This window comes from Lepisma saccharinum, chromosome 26 (genome assembly GCF_977018435.1).
Source record: "Lepisma saccharinum chromosome 26, izLepSacc3.1, whole genome shotgun sequence".
In the NCBI taxonomy this organism is placed as follows: Eukaryota; Metazoa; Arthropoda; class Insecta; order Zygentoma; family Lepismatidae; genus Lepisma; species Lepisma saccharinum.
Window position 1 is genome coordinate 26,551,350 of NC_139254.1, and position 19,684 is coordinate 26,571,033.

General features: G+C 39.1%; 1 protein-coding gene across 1 annotated transcript in view; it reads right to left on the bottom strand.

The window, feature by feature from the left end:
• Window positions 1-19,684, bottom strand: part of LOC145979601 (receptor-type tyrosine-protein phosphatase F-like) — a 100,352-nt gene that overhangs the window by 33,463 nt on the left and 47,205 nt on the right. The window contains exons 11-14 of the mRNA XM_083112567.1: window positions 18,357-18,540; window positions 16,943-17,245; window positions 12,984-13,222; window positions 12,168-12,240 (exon numbers count right to left, since the gene is read on the bottom strand). Coding sequence (XP_082968693.1) covers window positions 12,168-12,240; window positions 12,984-13,222; window positions 16,943-17,245; window positions 18,357-18,540 — 799 coding nt within the window. The remainder of the gene's footprint in view (window positions 1-12,167; window positions 12,241-12,983; window positions 13,223-16,942; window positions 17,246-18,356; window positions 18,541-19,684) is intronic.

A 19,684-nucleotide genomic window follows, 5' to 3' on the forward strand; every position in this document is an offset into this window, starting at 1 on the left:
ATTCTATTACGTGCTTTGTTTTTTTACCAAGAAGTTCTTTTGTACCCTTGTACACGATTCGAGTTTTGTTCTCGATTAAAATAGCTAGCTTCTCGTCGGATAACATGTCAGCGTATCGATCTGGTAAAAATAGACTGTATTGTGCGTTGAGCAACAGACGCGCCTTGGGACCATACTGGGTAGAAACAATTGAACCGGAAGTTATCGTGTAAGGTTTGTCCACTTCCAATTCCCGAATTTTTACATACTCTACTGACAAATTTAGCATTTGTTTTAATGCTTGGAGGTCACTTATTTTTTCAGTTGTCATATCGAAGAGAAATTTTCAGTGTGTGTGTTAGAGAAATTTAGTTTTTTTTTTTTCACGATGTGTGTTATTTATATATACCGAAGATTATTTTTTTTCACGATGTGTGTTATTTATATATATATTTTTTTCACGATTTGTATCGAAGATTTTTTTTGTGTGTGTGCGTTAGAGGAAGAAAGTTCGTACTTCGGAAAACGCAATGATGTGCGTGATGATATCTTCCCTCTCTTGTTTCGACTTATGCCAATCATCAGTATATCGTCTTCTCCCCTGCCTCGCCTCGTGCAGTTCGTCTATTCTCTTGTTTAATTTTTCCCCCGCAACCGAAAGAAGAGTGTCAAGATCACCGCACCTCATTCCACTGATCTCCCGAAGATGGCTCTTGATAAGCATTTCACAAGGGATACGAAATTTCGGAGATGTTCTTGCTACGTGTAAAAGTTTCCCTACATCCTCGCAAGCGTGTTTGAATATTTTACATAGCAGTTCGTGCGGCAAATCGGTTATGCAAGACATGTTGTTATTATTTCTTTTTTACTGTATGTTATTTATTTATACACCCCACCCAAATTTTTGTTTCGTGTTCATGGCGATGGTGGTGCCCAGTGCTGCAACTCTTTCTCCCAGCGATGCGTCTCTGCTGACGAATCTTTCGAAAGCTGCGTGCTCTAACTTTCTGTCTGCTTCGTGACGTGCATCCAGATCGGAGCGAGTGGTGTTGTAAGCGATGTCGTGATCTTTGCATGCTGCGTCCAACGGATTCACACCCTTGTCTCCTCTCTTCAATCTTTTCTCGAGTTTGGTACCCGGTCCGCAGTACTGGTAGCCAGGTAAATGCATCTCGAAAGGTAACTTGTTGATGATGTCGTTCACGAGTCCCTTTCCTTCGGCCACGTTCCAGAATCTCGGAGGCAGCGTGTTGATGATTTTGATGAGGTAACCTATGCCTTTGTCGTCGTTCACGATGAAATTGGAAAATTTGGTGCTGATCATGTCCACAATTCCTACCTTCTCGTTGTAGAAATTACGATTGCCTGCATTCTCCTCTCCTGCAATAACCAACAATCGGTCTATGAGCTTGCGCACGTCGTCCACCCACACAAACTCTTTGGGCAGGGTGTTGTAGAGTTTGACGCCGCTGCCTGTTTTCACCTGGTTCCATATCGGCTTGATGAGATTCCTGTACTTCTCGCCGCTGCTGGATTTCACCCTATTCTGCGAGGCGTCGTTGTTCTGGTACAAGGCGTCCGTCATGATCAAAATTTCCTTGTAACTCTGGTAATCTTCGTCGGTGTAATCTTTCGGCTGCTTTTTGGCAACGAGTTCCCACAGTCCCACCGTACCCGGATACCTGTTCCAACTATCCTTCTCGCCTAAATTAACTTTAATGTCGTTGCCTTCGAAGGTCACCTTCGATTTTCCAATCTTCCAAACCACACCGCCGCCTTCGTTGCTCTCCATGCTCGGATACAATCCGAACACTTCATCCTTGTCGAATTTCCCCGTGCTCAGGTAGTCTCGTGCCAAAGGTCCCAACTCGATTTTATCCAAAGACGACGGCGTGCTACCTATGGCTCGACGTCGTGCCGGTACGTCCTTCAGTTCGAACGGCGTCGAAGGAATGCTCGAAATAGGCGTGGGTACGGTGTAACTTTTAGCTGCAAGTGGTACGAGTTCGTTGATCAAATTTTTATTTTGTTCCGTGACGCCTTTAATTTCTTTACCTAGATCGCTGATGGCGTCGATCACAGGTTGATCTTGACGTTTCTTCTCTTCGTAGAATCCGCGATTCTCGGATTTCCAACCTTTGAAACGTTTCGCGAGGTAATCGCGGAGCTTGAGATTTTCGTCTTCGATTTTTCGTTTCGTCATAACGTTATTTATACACGTCGTTTCTCACAACGTTGCAACGTTTAGAAAGTCGTTGATTTTGTTTCTGTATTTTCCGTCGTTGGGTTTCCTCGTCATGTCGATCGTCGCGAATCCGAAATCGCCACTGTTCCAACAGTGGGAGCAGCAGCGTTCCGAAAATTGATTGTAGTTCATGTCTCCGCCTACGTAGTCATCGTACGCGTGCTTGAGGTTGGTGTGATCTTGACGAAACAAACATATGAAATTAGCGTTGTCGCGTACTAACTGTTTTGGAATTTTGGAAAACGTTTGAGCTAGGAAGAAGCAATCTATTCCTTTGTGACGACCTTGCGTGAAAAAATTGCGAATTTCATTTTGATTTTCCAGGATGACATCGTCGAACACAACGACTGAATTTTTACGACAATCGTCGAGTGGTTTTATTTCCGAAGCGAACGTTGCAATGTCCAGACCATCGTACAGTTTCATCAGTTGCTTGTATTTCGCTTGTTCGAGACTTTTCGAAAATACGTAGAGGTGCCTGTTCTTCCAATCTAACCAATTCGGTGCGAGGAGAAAATTGTCCACGAGCAGTGTTGTTTTCCCACACTCAGAAGGACCTACGATCAGACAGCGAATGCTGTCGGGAAGCAACTCGCCGTTCTTTTTTCTCGTTTGACTTTCCGAATCCGGTAGACGTTTCACCACGTTCCACGCACTCATAGAATCACTTCGTTCGCGTCGATCCAACTCTTTTCCGGAAGTCCCAGCCATTTGACAAACAGTTTGTCACCTTTCCTACGCAATACTTTCTCGATGAGGTACGTGTCGGGATGTTTTGTTTTAGAGAGTTCCTCTTCGTAAAATCTTCCTTTCAAAATCTCGCCGCTACTATCTTTTATTATATACGTGTGTCGGTTTCCGGGTAAAACTCGAACCACGGTAAAAAGTTCCGTGCTCCAATTTTTTGTGAACCCCTTCTCGAAGGTGCGTTTGAATTTGCTGATCCTCACCTGGTCTCCAATTTTGAATTTTGATTTCTTGGTAGTCGTGGGAGTGTATTTTGGACAGTAAACTGTAGAAATTAAACGCTGCTCGTCAGATTTCGTAACGTCAGCTGGCTTCATGCCTATCGTTCTGTGTACCGTATCATTATAGGTGACGACGAGTTCCGGCAGGATGTCAACCCATTTGTAATTTCCCCGAAGCGTGAATCGTTTCCACATGTGTGTTTTCAAGGTTCGATTAAATCTTTCCACGATGCTGGCTTTGATGTGACTGAAAGTCGAATAATGTCGAATGCCATGTTTTTGAATAAACTTTTGGAATACGCCATTGTAAAATTCTTTACCGTTGTCCGTTTGCAAAAACCGAGGTCGTCTGTCGCTTTCGCAAAAAATTAATTTGAATGCTTCCGTGACGCACGTTCCTGTTTTGGCTTTCAAAGGTAGAGCCCATGCGAATTTCGAAAACGTGTCTATGACTGTGAGGAGGTACTTGTTGCCCTTGTTCAATTTATGCACATTTTTTAGATTGCCGCTACTCATCTCCACGAGGTCACTTTGCCAGAGGTCGTCGATGCCCTTGGTCACCACCGCCAAACGTTCGTAGTTGCGGCGTGCAGGTTTATGCAATTCTTGGACGATGGCTTGCCTAGACATTTTTTAGAGATTACGTTTGAAGAGAAGCACCACCGTGATGGGATTCAAAGAGGGTGGTACTTCGCTCGTGTTTTGAATGATCAGCTTATCGCCCGCACTCACGTCGAAAACGGTGAGATCTTCGTCTTCGTGTATTTCATATATGTTGCGCGTTTCGTTCCAACGTGCCAGAGGAATGTTTCCTGCTTTCTGGACACCACGATTCGATATCAAGGTCATGGTGGGAACGCTAGCTTTTCTGCCGTGAGACCAGTACGAAAATTCGTTTATCTGAATCGTGCCATCGAGGAGAAACTTGTAGTACGGATGATAAGGATGTAACATGTACAGTTTGTTACCTTCGACGAACGTGGAGATTCTCTGTTGATTGGGTATGGTGTTGATTTCGATGGCTTGCAGAGAATGCAGTTTAGCGAATTTAGTATCGACGCTAACGAGGTTGCTGTGAAGCTGTCCCAGTGTATTTTGTACGGGCAACAAATGTTCGACTATGCTATCCGTTACTGTAGAAAATGACGGTTTGATTTTCACTTCCACGTTCAACTGCTTGTAGTTTTCGTTGAGTTCTTGCAACTTGGCACCGAAAGAGGCCAGCGTCGATTCCTGCGTGGATTCTAGCACTCCAACTTGATCTCTGATGTTGACGACGATACTCTGAAGGTTCTCGACTTGATTCAATTTCGAATTTTTCTCGGTAAGATCGTTCACGATGCTTCGCATCTCGGTAAACTGTGTGTGAAGGTCGGCGACGCTCTGCGAAGTGGGCAGCGTCGACACCAGCGAAGCAAGTTCGTCTCGAATCTGTTCCACGTTCGCCGTTTCCGTTTCCAGTCGTTTCAGCATTCGAGATATGTTCCTTTTCAAAGCGTGTAATTCTTTGGAGGTGGGGAGATTGGCTACCCTACTCTCGAGATCGCTTAACGAACTTTTGATGTCGCTCGATTCGGATAGTGCCGTTACCGCCGTTTTCAATTTTTCCAAATCTTCGCTCGAAGGTACGCTCATCCGTAACGATTCCAAGTCACCCTGTATGTTGTCCAGTACGTGATGAAAATGAGCAAGATTCGTTTCGACGTTCAAATTTTCTAAATATTCGATCTTCTGCTGAACCATGCTCAACATGTCCTGAATGCTCGTTAACGCGCTCGTTTCAGCGTGAATATTTTTAATCTCTTCGTTGATCAACTCCAGAGACGCCTGAAGCGTAGCGATGGTGGTTTGAATGTGTTCGAAATCTTGATAAGCCTCCAATTGAATTTTTATGTTCGCGACGCTTTTGCCGATGACCTGTAGTTCGTCTGACGATGGTAGGTTCGTCATGGTATCTTCCAAAGTCTGTAACTTGGATTTAATTTCTTCCAACGTGCTGGCGAATTCTTCTTGTAATTTGGAAACGACGACGTGCAAGCGTTCTACATCAATATCTTTCACGACGGTTTGAAGTTCAGAGAAATTCTTTTCGATTGCCGAAGTTCGTTCTTCGATTTCAAGTTTCAATTTTTCCAAATCTTCATTTTTCGATTGAAATTGCTGCAATTTGAGCAAATCATTTTGAAGCTTATCCACGCTCAACTGTATATTTTGAACGTTGTCGTAAGAAGGTACGTCGACATAATTTTTTATGAGCGTTTTCAGTTCGGAATCGATTTTCAGAATGGGGTCGAGACATTGCGTTTGGAGCGTGGCGATCTCGGACTCTAAACTTTTGTTTAAGGTCTCCTGCAAAGCGATCAAATCGCTCCTCAACTTTTTAATTCGGACATCCAACATGAGAATCTCTTCTGCGTGGTCTACACGCTTAGTGTGGCCGAAAATGTCGTTAGGCATTTTTGGTTAATGGTTATTTATAATAGGATACACGATTCGTAATTCTACGAAGAGAGGAATAAGTTTATCGTAATCTCCTAGGAGTTCCACGTAAAGATAATCTCCTGCAGAAACATCGTACGTAATGTTAGAAAGCATCTTGTCGTGCTTGATTCGAAAAATGTTCTTGCCAGTAGAAATTTTGATTTCGCCTACGTTTTCCGGATTCACGGTGATTTGAAGTTTCCCACCGATCGGAATTTCGTAAAAATGTAAATTGTTATTGAAGACGTAAAACATCTTTCCTACATCGTCATTCAGTTTCGTCCAGATACTATTGAGGTGAACAATTAGTAGACCATTGAGTTTAGTTAACATGGAAGGTAGATCTGTCGTCGTGCGATGTACAGTCTCCATGTTTGTTTGCTTTCGGAAACCAAAAAGATTCATGCCGGTTATTTAAGAAAAAATTGAGAATGTATCTAATATAAACAACACCACAAATAGTAACTTCATCTATGGTAGATCATTTATGGTTTTGGGGGGTCTAATATAAATAACACCACAAATAGTAACTTCATCCATGGTAAATTATTTATGCTTGGGGGTCTAATATAAACAACACTACAAATAGTAACTTTATCTATGGTAGATCATTTATGGTTTTGGGGTCTAATATAAATAACACCACAAAAAAATGTGTGCAATTTAGTAACTTCATTTTTTTTTCTTAGCGAAAGAATGGAGAAGAAGGAAGCGAAACGTGCATGTGACGACTGTGGAAAATATATATCCATTTCAAATTTGAGTAGACATCGGAAGAATATGCATGGGGAAGGATCAAGTAAGAGAGAGCTCGATGTTGACGATCAAGCGCCACGAAAAAAGCAGAAGAGTGCCGGCGAAAGTATTCGAAATATTTTAACCAAGAAGACTTTCGAATCTGAAGAAACATCTGATCTAAACAACTTTTTTCGTTCGGTCAAAAGCAAGTTAATTTCGTCTATCACCGAAGCTTTGTTGCAATGCTCGTTGAAAATCCACCTCATCGTTTCCGTCATTTACGAAAACGTGAAAAAAGAGCGAGAAACTTTCCATCATTACACTGGTGTAAAAAGTCTCCACGTCGCCAACGTCGATGAGGTGGATGCCATTTGCAACCAGATGTTTGGCGCTTTGTTGAACAAGCATGAGACTTTCGAACAACGTGGATCGGGTTGGACACTTTGCGGTTCGCCTCACACTTTAACTTTGAAGGTGGCACGATACAACCCGATGGGAGGATCCAGCTTCATCGATTTGCCCGAGAAAATAGCCAGTAAGAAAGCAATCATCAACATTCAAAATGAGGATAACAGATGCTTTTTGTGGTGCATCATTGCCGATCATCACCCAGCCAATAATGACAAACAACATTTATACCACTACAACAAGCCAGAATATCTCACAGAATTTGAAAAACCTATGGCCGGCATTAATTACCCTGTAAATCTACGAGACATTAGTAAATTTGAGGCGCAGTACAAGACAGATAGAAACGAAAGTATAGCAGTACACATCTTCGGATTAGACAAAAACAACACCATCTACGTTCTCAGACATAGCAACATTAAAAGTAATCGTGTCATCAGATTACTTCTGATCGAAGAGGATGATAATTATCATTATTGTCTAATTCAGAATCTTCCAAAATTAATAAGAAGTCAAATTACCAGAGATCACCATAAAATTCGAGTATGCGACAGATGCCTGACTATATTCTACGGTCAAGGAAAAAAGAATGCTGATGAAGAACTCCAAGATCATCATGAAATGTGTAGTAAACATCCGGCTACGACTATCAAAATGCCTTCTCATGACATGAAATTTTCCAACTACAAGGCGCTACTCCGGCATCCCGTGGTGATATACGCCGACTTTGAAAGTTTCCAACTTCCACTCGCCATCTGCGAACCGAATCCCAGCGTATCGAGCACCACCGAAATTCTTCATCACGAAGCCTGCGCTTTTGGATTAATGGTCAACAACACAGGTAGTGTTATTTTATATCGTGGCAATGATGTTCCACAAAAATTCGTTCAAACCTTGAAACAGATGGCCATAAAATTCGCTCCTCTACTAAGAGAAGACAAACCAATGGAGCCTCTTACCCAGGAAGAGAAGGAAGCATACGACCTTGCCTCTCAGTGTGATGTGTGCGAAAATAACTTCACCCTCGAAAATGTGAAAGTTCGCCACCATAATCATCACACGGGAAAATATGTGGCCCCCCTGTGTAACAACTGTAATATACAAATCAAGAAACCAAATTTTATTCCTGTATTCATTCACAATTTGGAGGGCTACGACGCCAAAATCTTCATAAAGGAGATGGGATGCGACGCTCAACCCATTAGCGTCATAGCTCGCACCAACGAGAAATTCATTTCATTCAGCAAGATGGTGGACGTTGGAAATGGCAATCGCATAGAAATTCGCTTCTTGGACTCCTACAACTTTCTGTCTTCGAGTTTGGCGACACTTGCGTCTCAACTCACCGACGATGATTTGGTCGCCACCAGGAAATGTTTTGGTGACCAACATTTAGCACTGTTGAGACGCAAGGGTGTTTACCCCTACGAATACATGACGGATGCTTCCAAATTCTCAGAAACATCGTTACCACCGAGAGAAGCATTCTACAGTCGTCTTAGCGACACCTGTTGCACCGAAGAGGACTACCATCATGCTCAGCTTGTCTGGTCTACATTCTCTTGTCAAAGCATGGCCGACTATCACGATCTGTATCTCAAACTGGATGTTACGCTATTGAGCGACCGTTTTCATCTCCATCGCTCGAGAGGAATGGCAGCATATGGTTTGGACCCCGCTTTCAGCTACACCACACCGGGTTATTCTTGGCAGGCGATGTTAAAATCCACGAAGGTGAAGATAGAACTCATCAAGGACGTAAATCAACTTTTGTTTGTCGAAGAGGCAAAACGTGGTGGAATCGTCCAGTGTCCCCTTCGATACGTCAAGGCCAACAATCCATATGTTGCCGATTTCGATGCAGGGAAACCGACAAACTTCTTGGCATACTGGGACATGAACAACCTGTATGGTTATGCTATGTCCGAGCCTCTACCCATCGGAGAATACGAATGGATGAGTGAGCAGGAACTTCAAGATTGTTTAGAATGGAGCGAAGATCATGAAAATGGATGTTTCCTGAAAGTAGATTTGGAATATCCTGCATCGCTTCATCAAGAACACCATGGATTTGCGATGGCACCTGTGATGGAAACAGCTCCGGAGAAAAAGCTGATGCTCACCTTCAAGAGCAAAGAGAATTACGTGGTGCATTATCGTCTCCTACAATTCTACCTCCAGCATGGATTGGTTTTGAAGCGTGTGCACTCGGGATTGAAGTTTAAACAGAGCAGGTGGCTAGCACCCTATATCGACGGCAACACTCAACGTCGAGCATCAGCTTCTTCTTCCGCAGACAAAGACCTATACAAATTGATGAACAATAGTATCTACGGCAAGAGCATGGAAGATGCCAGGAAAAGAAGAAATATCATGTTGGTCTCCGACCCGAAGAAAATAAACAGGCTCGTCGCTCAGCCCACGTACAAAAACTTCACGATACTGAGCGACACGTTGGTATTGATCGAACGTGCTCTCAGGAACATAACATTCAACAAACCAATCGCCGTGGGAGTCGCGATCCTCGAGTTGTCGAAGCTAGCCATGTACAAGTTTCACTACGACATCATGAAACCACGCTATGGAGAGGCGATCGAGGTGGCGTATACCGACACGGACAGCTTCGTGTACAACATCCGCGCCGATGATCTATACGAAGATCTCAAAAGCATGAGCCACCATTTCGATTTCTCCAATTATCCGAAAGATCACCCTCTCTTCGACGACAGCCAGAAAATGACGATCGGGAAGATGAAAGATGAAGTCAACAGCCGCATCATCACAGAGTTTGCTGGTCTTCGAGCGAAAATGTACGCCATCAAAATTCAGGATGAGACTGAAATAAAGAAGGCAAAGGGGGTGGGGCGTTCGAGCACAAACAAACTAACCGTAGAAGATTACAAGTCGTGCTTGTTCGACAAAAAAATTAAACGCATGACCGAACATCGGATCACGAGCACCATCGACCAGTTGCATACATCCACGATCAACAAAGTGGCGCTTGATCCCCACGACACCAAATTGAGGCTACTGGACTGCAACATCCACACCCGAGAATGGGGATACCATGACGAGGAAGAAACCTGCTCGCACCATTAGACTTCTTCATCAAAAAGTACGTATTATTTTTGCACCTCTTTTTTAAAAAAAAAAAACAATTATTCACACTTATTTTTGCATTCACACTTTTTTTATATATTTTTCTATCATTTTTTTTAAAAAAAAAAACAATCATTTACACTAATTTTTGCATCCACACTTTTTTTTTTTATATTTTTCTATCATATTATGTACACTATTTTGAGGATATTTTTTTATTTCTTTCAGATGCGGCACCCCCTACGGAAACTTTTTTAGTTTTTATACAATCCATTCTTAACCATAAATTTTTCTTCTCTTCAATCATAAAACACACACATTACACACGGAGGTCCTCTGTAGGGAGTCATGGGGGGGGTTTAAAAAAAAGAATCCATGAAACTCTACAAAGGCACGGCTTTGTTAGCCGTGGCCATTAGAACTGTGTTGGGCACCACGCACCCCTGGCGGGATATTTTCTTTTTTTGGGGGCCAGGGATTTCCTTAACAAAAATAATTTTGATTATCACAGACACACACATTGTAGAAGATCACACCTGAGAGTTTTAAAAACAAATCACATCGTGGCAGATTATGCTGAGAGCAAAAGCCTATTAGCAGGTTGTAGTAGATTACACTGAGGGACCTTACAGTAAGAAGAGATAGTCTTATAGGAAAATATCGTAAGTAATTTCAAATGTAGGTCAAAAAACGAGTTAGCATAAAAACAAAATTAGACAGAAGGTAAAAAAATAGCTTAAAAAACTGAAGCCAGAGCTTTTCTTCTGTCTAATTTTCTCTTATTGTAGGTTAGTTTACTTCGTAAAACAAATTACGCTGAGAGCAAAAGCCTATTAGCAGGTTGTAGTAGATTACACTGAGGGGGAGTTTACACTACGAAGAGGGAGGCAGCCTTATAGGAAAATATCGTAAGTCATTTCAAATGTAGGTCAAAGGGCGATGTTAGCAAAATTTGCAGAAGGTAAAAAAATAGCTTAAAAACTGATGCCAGAGCTTTTCTTCTGTCTATTTTTCTCTCATTGTAGGTTGGTTTAGCCCGTAAAACGGATTACGCTGAGAGCAGAAGCCTATTAGCAGGTTGTAGTAGATTACACTGAGGGGGACCTTACAGTAAGAGAGAGGCAGCCTTATAGGAAAATGTCGTAAGTCATTTCAAATGTAGGTCAAAAAGCAAGGTGGCATAAAAGCAAAATTTGCAGAAGGTAAAAAAATAGCTTAAAAACTGATGCCGGAGCTTTTCTTCTGTCTATTTTTCTCTCATTGTAGGTTGGTTTAGCCCGTAAAACGGATTACGCTGAGAGCAGAAGCCTATTAGCAGGTTGTAGTAGATTACACTGAGGGGGGGGGGAGGGGGGGGGGGGCCTTACAGTAAGAGGGCGACAGCCTTATAGGAAAATGTCGTAAGTCATTTCAAATGTAGGTCAAAAAACGAGTTTAGCATAAAAAATAGCTTAAAAAGTAATATCAGAGCTTTTTCTTTCCATTTTTATCTCATTGTAGGTTAGGTTAGTGCGTAAAACAAAAACCTTGGTGATTTTTTCGAGTGAGGAGTTGGCAACACTCTCGGTTAACTCGTCCTCCTCTCTCACTCTTCCTTCCTCTCTCCTTTTTTGTAATAGGGTAAAAAATAGCTTAAAAAGTGATGTCAGAGCTTTTTCTGGCCATTTTTTTTTCATTGTAGGTTAGTTTAGTGCGTAAAACGTCGTAAAAAAAAAAGTAGGTCAAAGGACGTCGCCAGAACGTAGGGTTCCACCTACTTGCAGCTACCTAGTATGGTAACCTGATTAAGGGATCAGTAGAATCCTGAAATGTAGTTTTTGTTAAAACCACTACTCACTATCGTAAGTACCTTTAAGTATATATATTTTATTGTATACTAACTTTTAATTGTAACTTGCAGACACCAAAGGGGAAGTTGAGGGAATTATCATTTACTCTACAATCGTTGGTTTCTTGTTAGTTTCAAACATCTTAGATAAAGGATAACTCACACCACATGGTAACATTTTCACACAGACAGTGCTCCATTTTTGCATTTACTACCTGAAGATTTTACCATATCATGTGCCTTCCTCAGAAGGTTAGACATAATTTGACTGGACAATCTATGTTTCATCATGCTTCAATACAAATCTTGTCCAGCCTCCCATAGAACATTTAAAAGTGAGCATTACCTTTGTACCAACATCTTGGTTATACATAAATGTCTTATTCATACTTACACTTAATTCATCCACAAAATAACCTACCTTCCTCTTTTGTTACAGCAACAATGGTAACTTGTTCTCCATCTTCAGCAACTTCTGTATTTCTGGCCGAGACCTTCAAAGATTCAAAATGGAAATATTTAATTTTATTTATTCTCCCTTAAACTTTTGTAACATTTTATTAATTTTAAGAGTGTAAACATTTAGATAGAAAAAGTCAATGAAATAACAACAGAAACAGGAGAATACTAGCTAATCACATAACACCTAATGTCAAAAACTTATTCTTAGTTTTATACACTACGAAAACAAGAAAATGATTTGTCTGACATCAATGTTTCAACACTTGACAGTAATGATGGAGTAGGAGGAGTAGAATATTTATTTGACCGAATCAAATAATATGCCTCACTGACAACAAAAGATACAAGAAAAAGTTAAAACTGAAATAAATTTTCTACATGAGTTATACCTTTCTCTGTTATCTTTGTAATGAAAAATATTTATTTTTAAAATTTCAGTAATATTATTTAGAAATCAATATTTGCTTTTGAAAAAGCAGTGAAAGCAATTTTAAAAAAAATACAAAATCACTTACATCAAGCTTTCCTGAACAAAACATGATTTTAATTACAGAGAAAGGTAGTACTCACATTTTTCATGAAGCTGTTTTTATTCTGCTATATTAATTTAACAGCAGTGGCTTGATAGCAGGATTAAATTAATAGAACAAACTAGAAACAGCTTTGGGGAAAACATGAGTACTCAGTTTCTCTGTAATTATTTACTACTGTGCCTGTCATTTCCCAAAATATGAATATGAATTTAGTCTAGCAATAACAACTGAAATGAACTTACAGTTACAACATACTCCTCTTCAGGCATTAGTGATGATAGTGTGTGACAATACATATTGTTCCATAATGGGCATGGTTGTGGAGGAATTACAACAGTCAACATGTCCCCATCGCTCTCCTTGTGGTAGGTGATTTTGAAAGATTCAAGGTCCCCAAATACTTGCTTTGGTTTTCTCCATCTTACTCCTAGCATTCTGCGACCTTTCTTGTAAACAGCTAGGTTTTCAACTGGTCCTGGTGCTAACATTAGAATTAAGATAAATACATTAAACACTCGGCAAATACATTTCTTGTAATTTTGGTATTGACATTGGTTACACAGCACACTATACAGGGTGATTCTTTATGTAGTTTACAACTTCAATAAATTATCATTATTTATTGGAACCACATACAGACTTGGTTTATATGTCATTGTGCAGCAAAATACTTCAAGTTTTGACTCACGTAGTGTGTAGTTGCGGAGTTGATTACATGCGCCGCCACCGGTCTATCATTGAAAATGGCGACTTTCACTGGTGCGGAAAGAGCTAAGTGCCACGGTCTCCAGATTACACTCCACTCGACTTTTTTTGTGGGGGTTTGTGAAAGATATGGTGTACACCCCTCCCCTACCTCATAATCTTCATGAACTTCAAGATCGCATCACAACAGCCATCACTAATGTTACCCCTGAAATGCTGGTTAATGTTTGGCAGGAAATTGACTTTCGTTGGGATGTGTCCAGGATGACCAACGGTGCACACAATGAACCATAACAGATTTCTAATAAAAAACTTGAAGTGTTTTGCTGAATATTGACATATAAACTTAGTCTGTATGTGGTTCCAATAAATAATTATAAATTATTGAAGTTGTAAACTACATAAAGAATCACCCTGTATTTAAGTGTATTGTCTTACACCACGTAAGCTTCATTAAACATATTAATCTCACCTACGAACTCTCTTTGAATATTATTACAAATTCAATGCATACACAAACATATATGCAAGTTATATTATCAAATATGGGTACTGATTTATCTGAGTGTATTTATCTATGTACAATTTTGATGTTACACTATTGTGAAGACAAAGCAATGCAATAATGCAAATCTGCCTTAAAATGACTCCAATTATCAATTTTGTCTTTGAACAACTTATAAAACTACAGCTAAAAATATGTAATTACAAAATATTTTCTTGCATGTAATGCCTACTCCTCGAATGTAGCTATCTAATATTCATCTTTACAATTCCAACCAAAAGAAAGCATCTGTGTATGCTAGTGGACGTGGACACCTTGTTTTGTCAAATGTGTGTCAGTGTGTGTGTGTGTGTGTATGGTAAGGTGGGGGGGGGGGGGGGTTAGTGCATGTGGGAGGATTGTAAGTGCATCAATTCCACTACAAGTTCTAATGAACTCTTTGAACTATAGTGCATGGCATAAAACGGGGATAGGACAAAAGGGGTAGGTCACCAGCTTCCAAATTTTGGCAGATACATTAAACACTGGTATGCTATTGCATTTGAGAGAACTTTATTGAATGGATTCAAGAAGGGGAACAAAAAAATCTTCTAGGGTGTGCTGCAAATTCTGTACATATTTAGAAAACTCCATCACCTTGGATGCCGAGCATGTTGAATGATTGACCAATCAGAACAATCAGAAATTTGCGAGAGTTCGAACACATTGTTGTCTGGAATCTTTAGACTATATCTTCTTAATATATTTTTCATCAAATTATGATATAGACAGTCAACATGAAGATTGCAAAATCAGCAGATTAAAAAAATTAATGATAAAGAGAAAAGTTAACTACTGTTTATTGATTACAATTTAAATCTGATACTCACATTACAGGACTTTAGATGTGGTAATATATTAATATGCACATGAAATGTACATACTTATACAGGGTGATTTTTTTAAAACTCATGGTTTTCTTTGTTGTGTAAAATTTGTAAATGAAGTAATATTTCCATGTGGTTTGTGGCTAATGAATAAGGAAGGATGGGAGTTTTATTGGAGTATGTTTACCAGTTTATATGCATCCCTGGTAATATCGCCAACGCCTCAACAAAAACAGCAAATATTCACCAGTGTACCTTTCGCGTCTATATGGTCTGGGGGTTTGAATGCAGTGCGGATGTTTAAGTTTCCTCCTGTAGATAGCACCGTTGTCATTGTCAACAATAACCAGGAAACTGAGCTGTTATATTGTTGTGCTGGAAAGTTGTGTGCTTTTGCGTAATTGTTGTTCTGAAAAGTTGCGTTATTGTGATCAGGACACACAGTAAGAATGGTGTACTCCTTGCAGGAACGTGTGTTTATCGTGAAAAGTTTTTGGAAAACTGATTCTGTTGTAGCTACGCAAAGGGCATTTAGAAATAAATTTGCCTCACGTTCTGCCCCAGACAGGAACACAATATTGTCGCTAGTGAAGAAATTGGAAGAAACAGGATCGCTTCTGAGTGAGACAGAGAAGCATCGGACCCCGCGTGCAGGTGTTGTGGAAGATGTCAGTGCTCGAATCTTGAGGTAGCCCAAGAAATCTCTCTGTCGTTTGTCACAAGAAACCGGCTATAGCTATTCAACATGTCAAAAGGCAGCGAAAACTGTGAAACTAAGGGCGTACAAAATTACAGCTGTTCAAGAATTGAAGGATCCAGATAAAGTTAAACGTGTAGATTACTGTAATTGGTTTTTAATGTTTATTGTGCGTAATCCTGATATTCTGAAAATAACGTGGTTTACTGATGAAGCCTGGTTTCATCTCTCTGGGTATGTTAATTCTCAGAATACACGGATATGGGCAGCTGAAAATCCACATAGTGTAATCGAAACTCCGTTGCACTCACAGAAAGTTGGGGTATGGTGCGCTGTCTCAGCATCACGTATAGTGGGTCCAATCTTCTTCAATGAAACAGTGAACACAGAGCGGTACAGGGCAATATTCATGGAATTTGTTGAAAATTTGGACGACATTGAACTCACACAGGGTTATTTTCAACAGGATGGTGCTACATGCCATACGTCGCATGACAGTATGGCACTGATTGCAAGTTTCTTTGCGAATAGGGTTATTTCAAAGGGATTGTGGCCTCCAAGGTCTCCAGACTTAACTTCACTTGACTTTTTTCTGTGGGGCTTTCTAAACGGACATGTGTACACAAACAACCCTACTTCCCTGGAAATGTTGAAGCAGAACATTATCACTGAAATTGTGAACATTAGAGCAGAAACACTATGTCAGACAGCCCTTAACATGGAACGGTGTGTTCGACTTTGTTTACAGGAAGGAGGTCGACATTTTCAGCACCTTCTTTAAAGGTGAGATGTTATGTCATTTGTCTGTGCCATAATTTTTATGTTTTATTTATGTTTGAGTGAATACAAAAAAAAAATAACTCATTTTCATTAATTCAGTTTAGCAAAAATCCAATACTTCAATATTATTGTAGGGAACACTGGTGAATATTTGCTGTTTTTGTTGAGGCGTGGGCGATATCACCCGTGATGCATATAAACCGGTAAACATACTCCAATAAATCTCCCATCCTTCCTTATTCATTTGCCACAAACCGCATGGAAATAATACTTCATTTACAAATTTTACACAACAAAGAAAACCATGAGTTTTAAAAAAATCACCCTGTATAATTCAAATAATTTCAGTGACCGCTTTCACTATCCATCCAAATCGGAAGTTCCAATGTCAATAATGACAGTGGTTATGATAAGTTGATTGAATTAAATAAACAGATACGTAAGCATGTTTCATGTGGGGATTAATATCTACCAGCATTTAACGTCCCGTAACATGAATGCCAAACCTTCATGTGTTAAGGAGCTCTGAAAATTCCAAACAGTGGTCATCAAAATTAATCGAATTAAATAAACAGGTGTATCGATATGTAAGCATGTTTCATGTCTTTATTAGTTAAATATGGCTGTTTACCAACTTGACATACTTACTTGTGGCTCTTGTGCTAGCTGGGATTATAAGAGGTATGTTAACATTCCAACCACCAGATGTCACTAGGTACACTTTCACTTCATAATCTGTGTGAGGAGTAAGGCCAGTGAAACTTGCTGAAGTATCTTCTGTATTTCCACTAACAACAGGAACATTATTGTCAATCAGCGTGAGTTCATACCTATAGCCATATAGGGAGCCATTCAAATCTGAGCAGTTTTCTGGAGGACCCCAATAAACGGTGATACTTGAATTTGATCTCTCAACGTGCTTTTTACTTATCGAAGGTTGGACATCGGGAACTATAAAAATATAATATTAAATGCACAGTACATAAAAGTAAATGATAATGTAATGATTTTTATAGTTAATAAAGTGAATGTATTTACCATAGAGAATTCTAGAAAGAAAGAATTTATCAGTGTCACTCCAGGTTCTATTAATAATAAGTAAATAAATATTACTGAACATACATTGATTTCTCACTATTTTCTTGTATATTATATTTTATGTATCCAATTTTTGATTGTTACTATAACATTTGCTGGAAAATTAAATATATACACATAAATGAACAGTGTTATATATGGGAGATGCAAAGTGAGTAAAAACAAAGAAATACTGATTCCCACACATGATATGGTAATATTGAAAGTGGAGTGCTGTTGAGGCAAATGTTTAACCCTGCCTCAAAAACAAAATAGCCATTCAAAATGTCTTCTCATTCTGAGAACTATTGATGTCACTCTTGTACCACTTACATTACAAAAATGTACCGCACAATGATAACATAGATGTCGTAAACCTCCAAACAAATCCAGTTGTGTTAAACTGACTTGCAATCATTGGGGCAAGCAGGTTCTGCAATCTATCTAATTTTTTGTTTCCAAATGTAGAAATGCTTTAATTTTTGGCTACACTCATCATTTTCTTTTAACACCATGCATCTGTATATTTTCATTTAGGAAAGCTGAACAAATTTGGAAAAACATTCTCTGTTTATGCCATTGTTCTACACCGTGAGATAATTTAACTTTAACATAAAAATTGAAAATATTATATTCCTACTAAGTAATACAGTGAAACCTCGGTTTTATGTTTTTCAGGGGAACAAGTTAAAACAATTTGGAATGAAGGAAAATGTAATATGCATGTATACTGTAATATGAATACATAATGTTGGAAAGTGTAAAATCTGGGGAATGTAAAATCAGGGTTCCACTGTAACTGATTAGAGACAGTAAATGGAAGAATGTTCAAGAATAATGAATTAAAATACAAAACAATTTGCCTGGAAATATTGAAATATATAATGAACATATTTAGTGTCACACAAACAATCATTTGAAAATGTTATGATGTTGCTAACAAAACAAAAAATACCAAAACATGAACTATCAAAGTGTGACTTACCTGTAGGCTCAACTAATTCTAGTATTCTGCTAAATTGTCCCAATGTCCCTGTGAAAGCTGCCACCTTTATTTCATACTGAGCAAGTGGATAGAGTCCATACAAAGTGACAGAGTTAGTTCCAACATTTACATCACCTGCTGATGATCTGCAAATATGCCTCTTGCATGCTAGTAATTGGAGACACTAGAATAGAGTGGAAGAAAATATGTATAAAAGAGTTAACTGAATTTGCTTTGATTATTAGTACATGATGCAGTTGGTTAACTCATTCTCAAATGAAGTACTAAAACATTTTTAAAACAGAAAATTTTCCTGCTGGACATGCAAGTAAGCAAGTAGAGTATTTACAGGTAACCAGTACATCCCTCACAATTTTCAATCAATTCTTAACAAATAATGGATAATATTCTTTGAACATTTTTCAGTAAGAATTATCTTGTCCTCTTTCCTTTAAATGGAATAAAATTAAGACTTTAATCTAAACATTTGCTAACAAATAGCCCAAGATCAAAATCCTAAATTTTCCAGTTTCCTTTCAGAGACAAGACATTGCTGAAAAAAATATCTTCAGCTTGCAAAGAGCAACACAGGAAAAATGAAACAGCATGAGAAACTATTGGAATGTTAATTATTGGAAAAATTTCACATAATATGTACTTCCCTTTGTGTTGATACTCTTGAGATAGTATATATTATTTCTAAAGCAAATTCTAATGGAATGAATAATATTTGGGAAAGCCATAAAAGGGAATTTGATGAATACTGAAGGGGAAGCAATCAGAATTATAATAACCACTAAAGAAAGTTTAGTTTTAATTGGCATTATTGCAGACAAAAACATATTTTGAAAAGAATGAATTTAAGAAATGTACTTTAACTCATATTTCCAATTAACATTAAAAGGAAGCGGAATATGAGAAAACAAAAACAAAAAAAAAAAGACAAGATTTGCCAATTCTACAGGATGTCAGAGAAGTCTTAGTATGAAAATGAAAAATAACTGTTTCCGCTATATTCAACATAGACATGAAAAAATTGTACCAAAATGTTTGGAAACTTTTCAAGTTTTGTTTGTTTCAGGTTTCTGTAATGTTACAGTAGTGTAGCAGTGCCAGTGTCCAGCAAACCGGAAATTTACACAAATCAGAAAAAAAGCTGAGTGTGTCCATTGGTTTCAAGAGAGCAGGTCACAAAAACAGTGCAGAGACAGTTTCAAACATTGTATGGAAAGGCGCCACCCGATGGTAGGAGCATTAAGTCATGATATGAGAAATTCAAGATCTCTGGATCTGTTGCTGACGCACCTAGAATTGGCCAACCATCAACC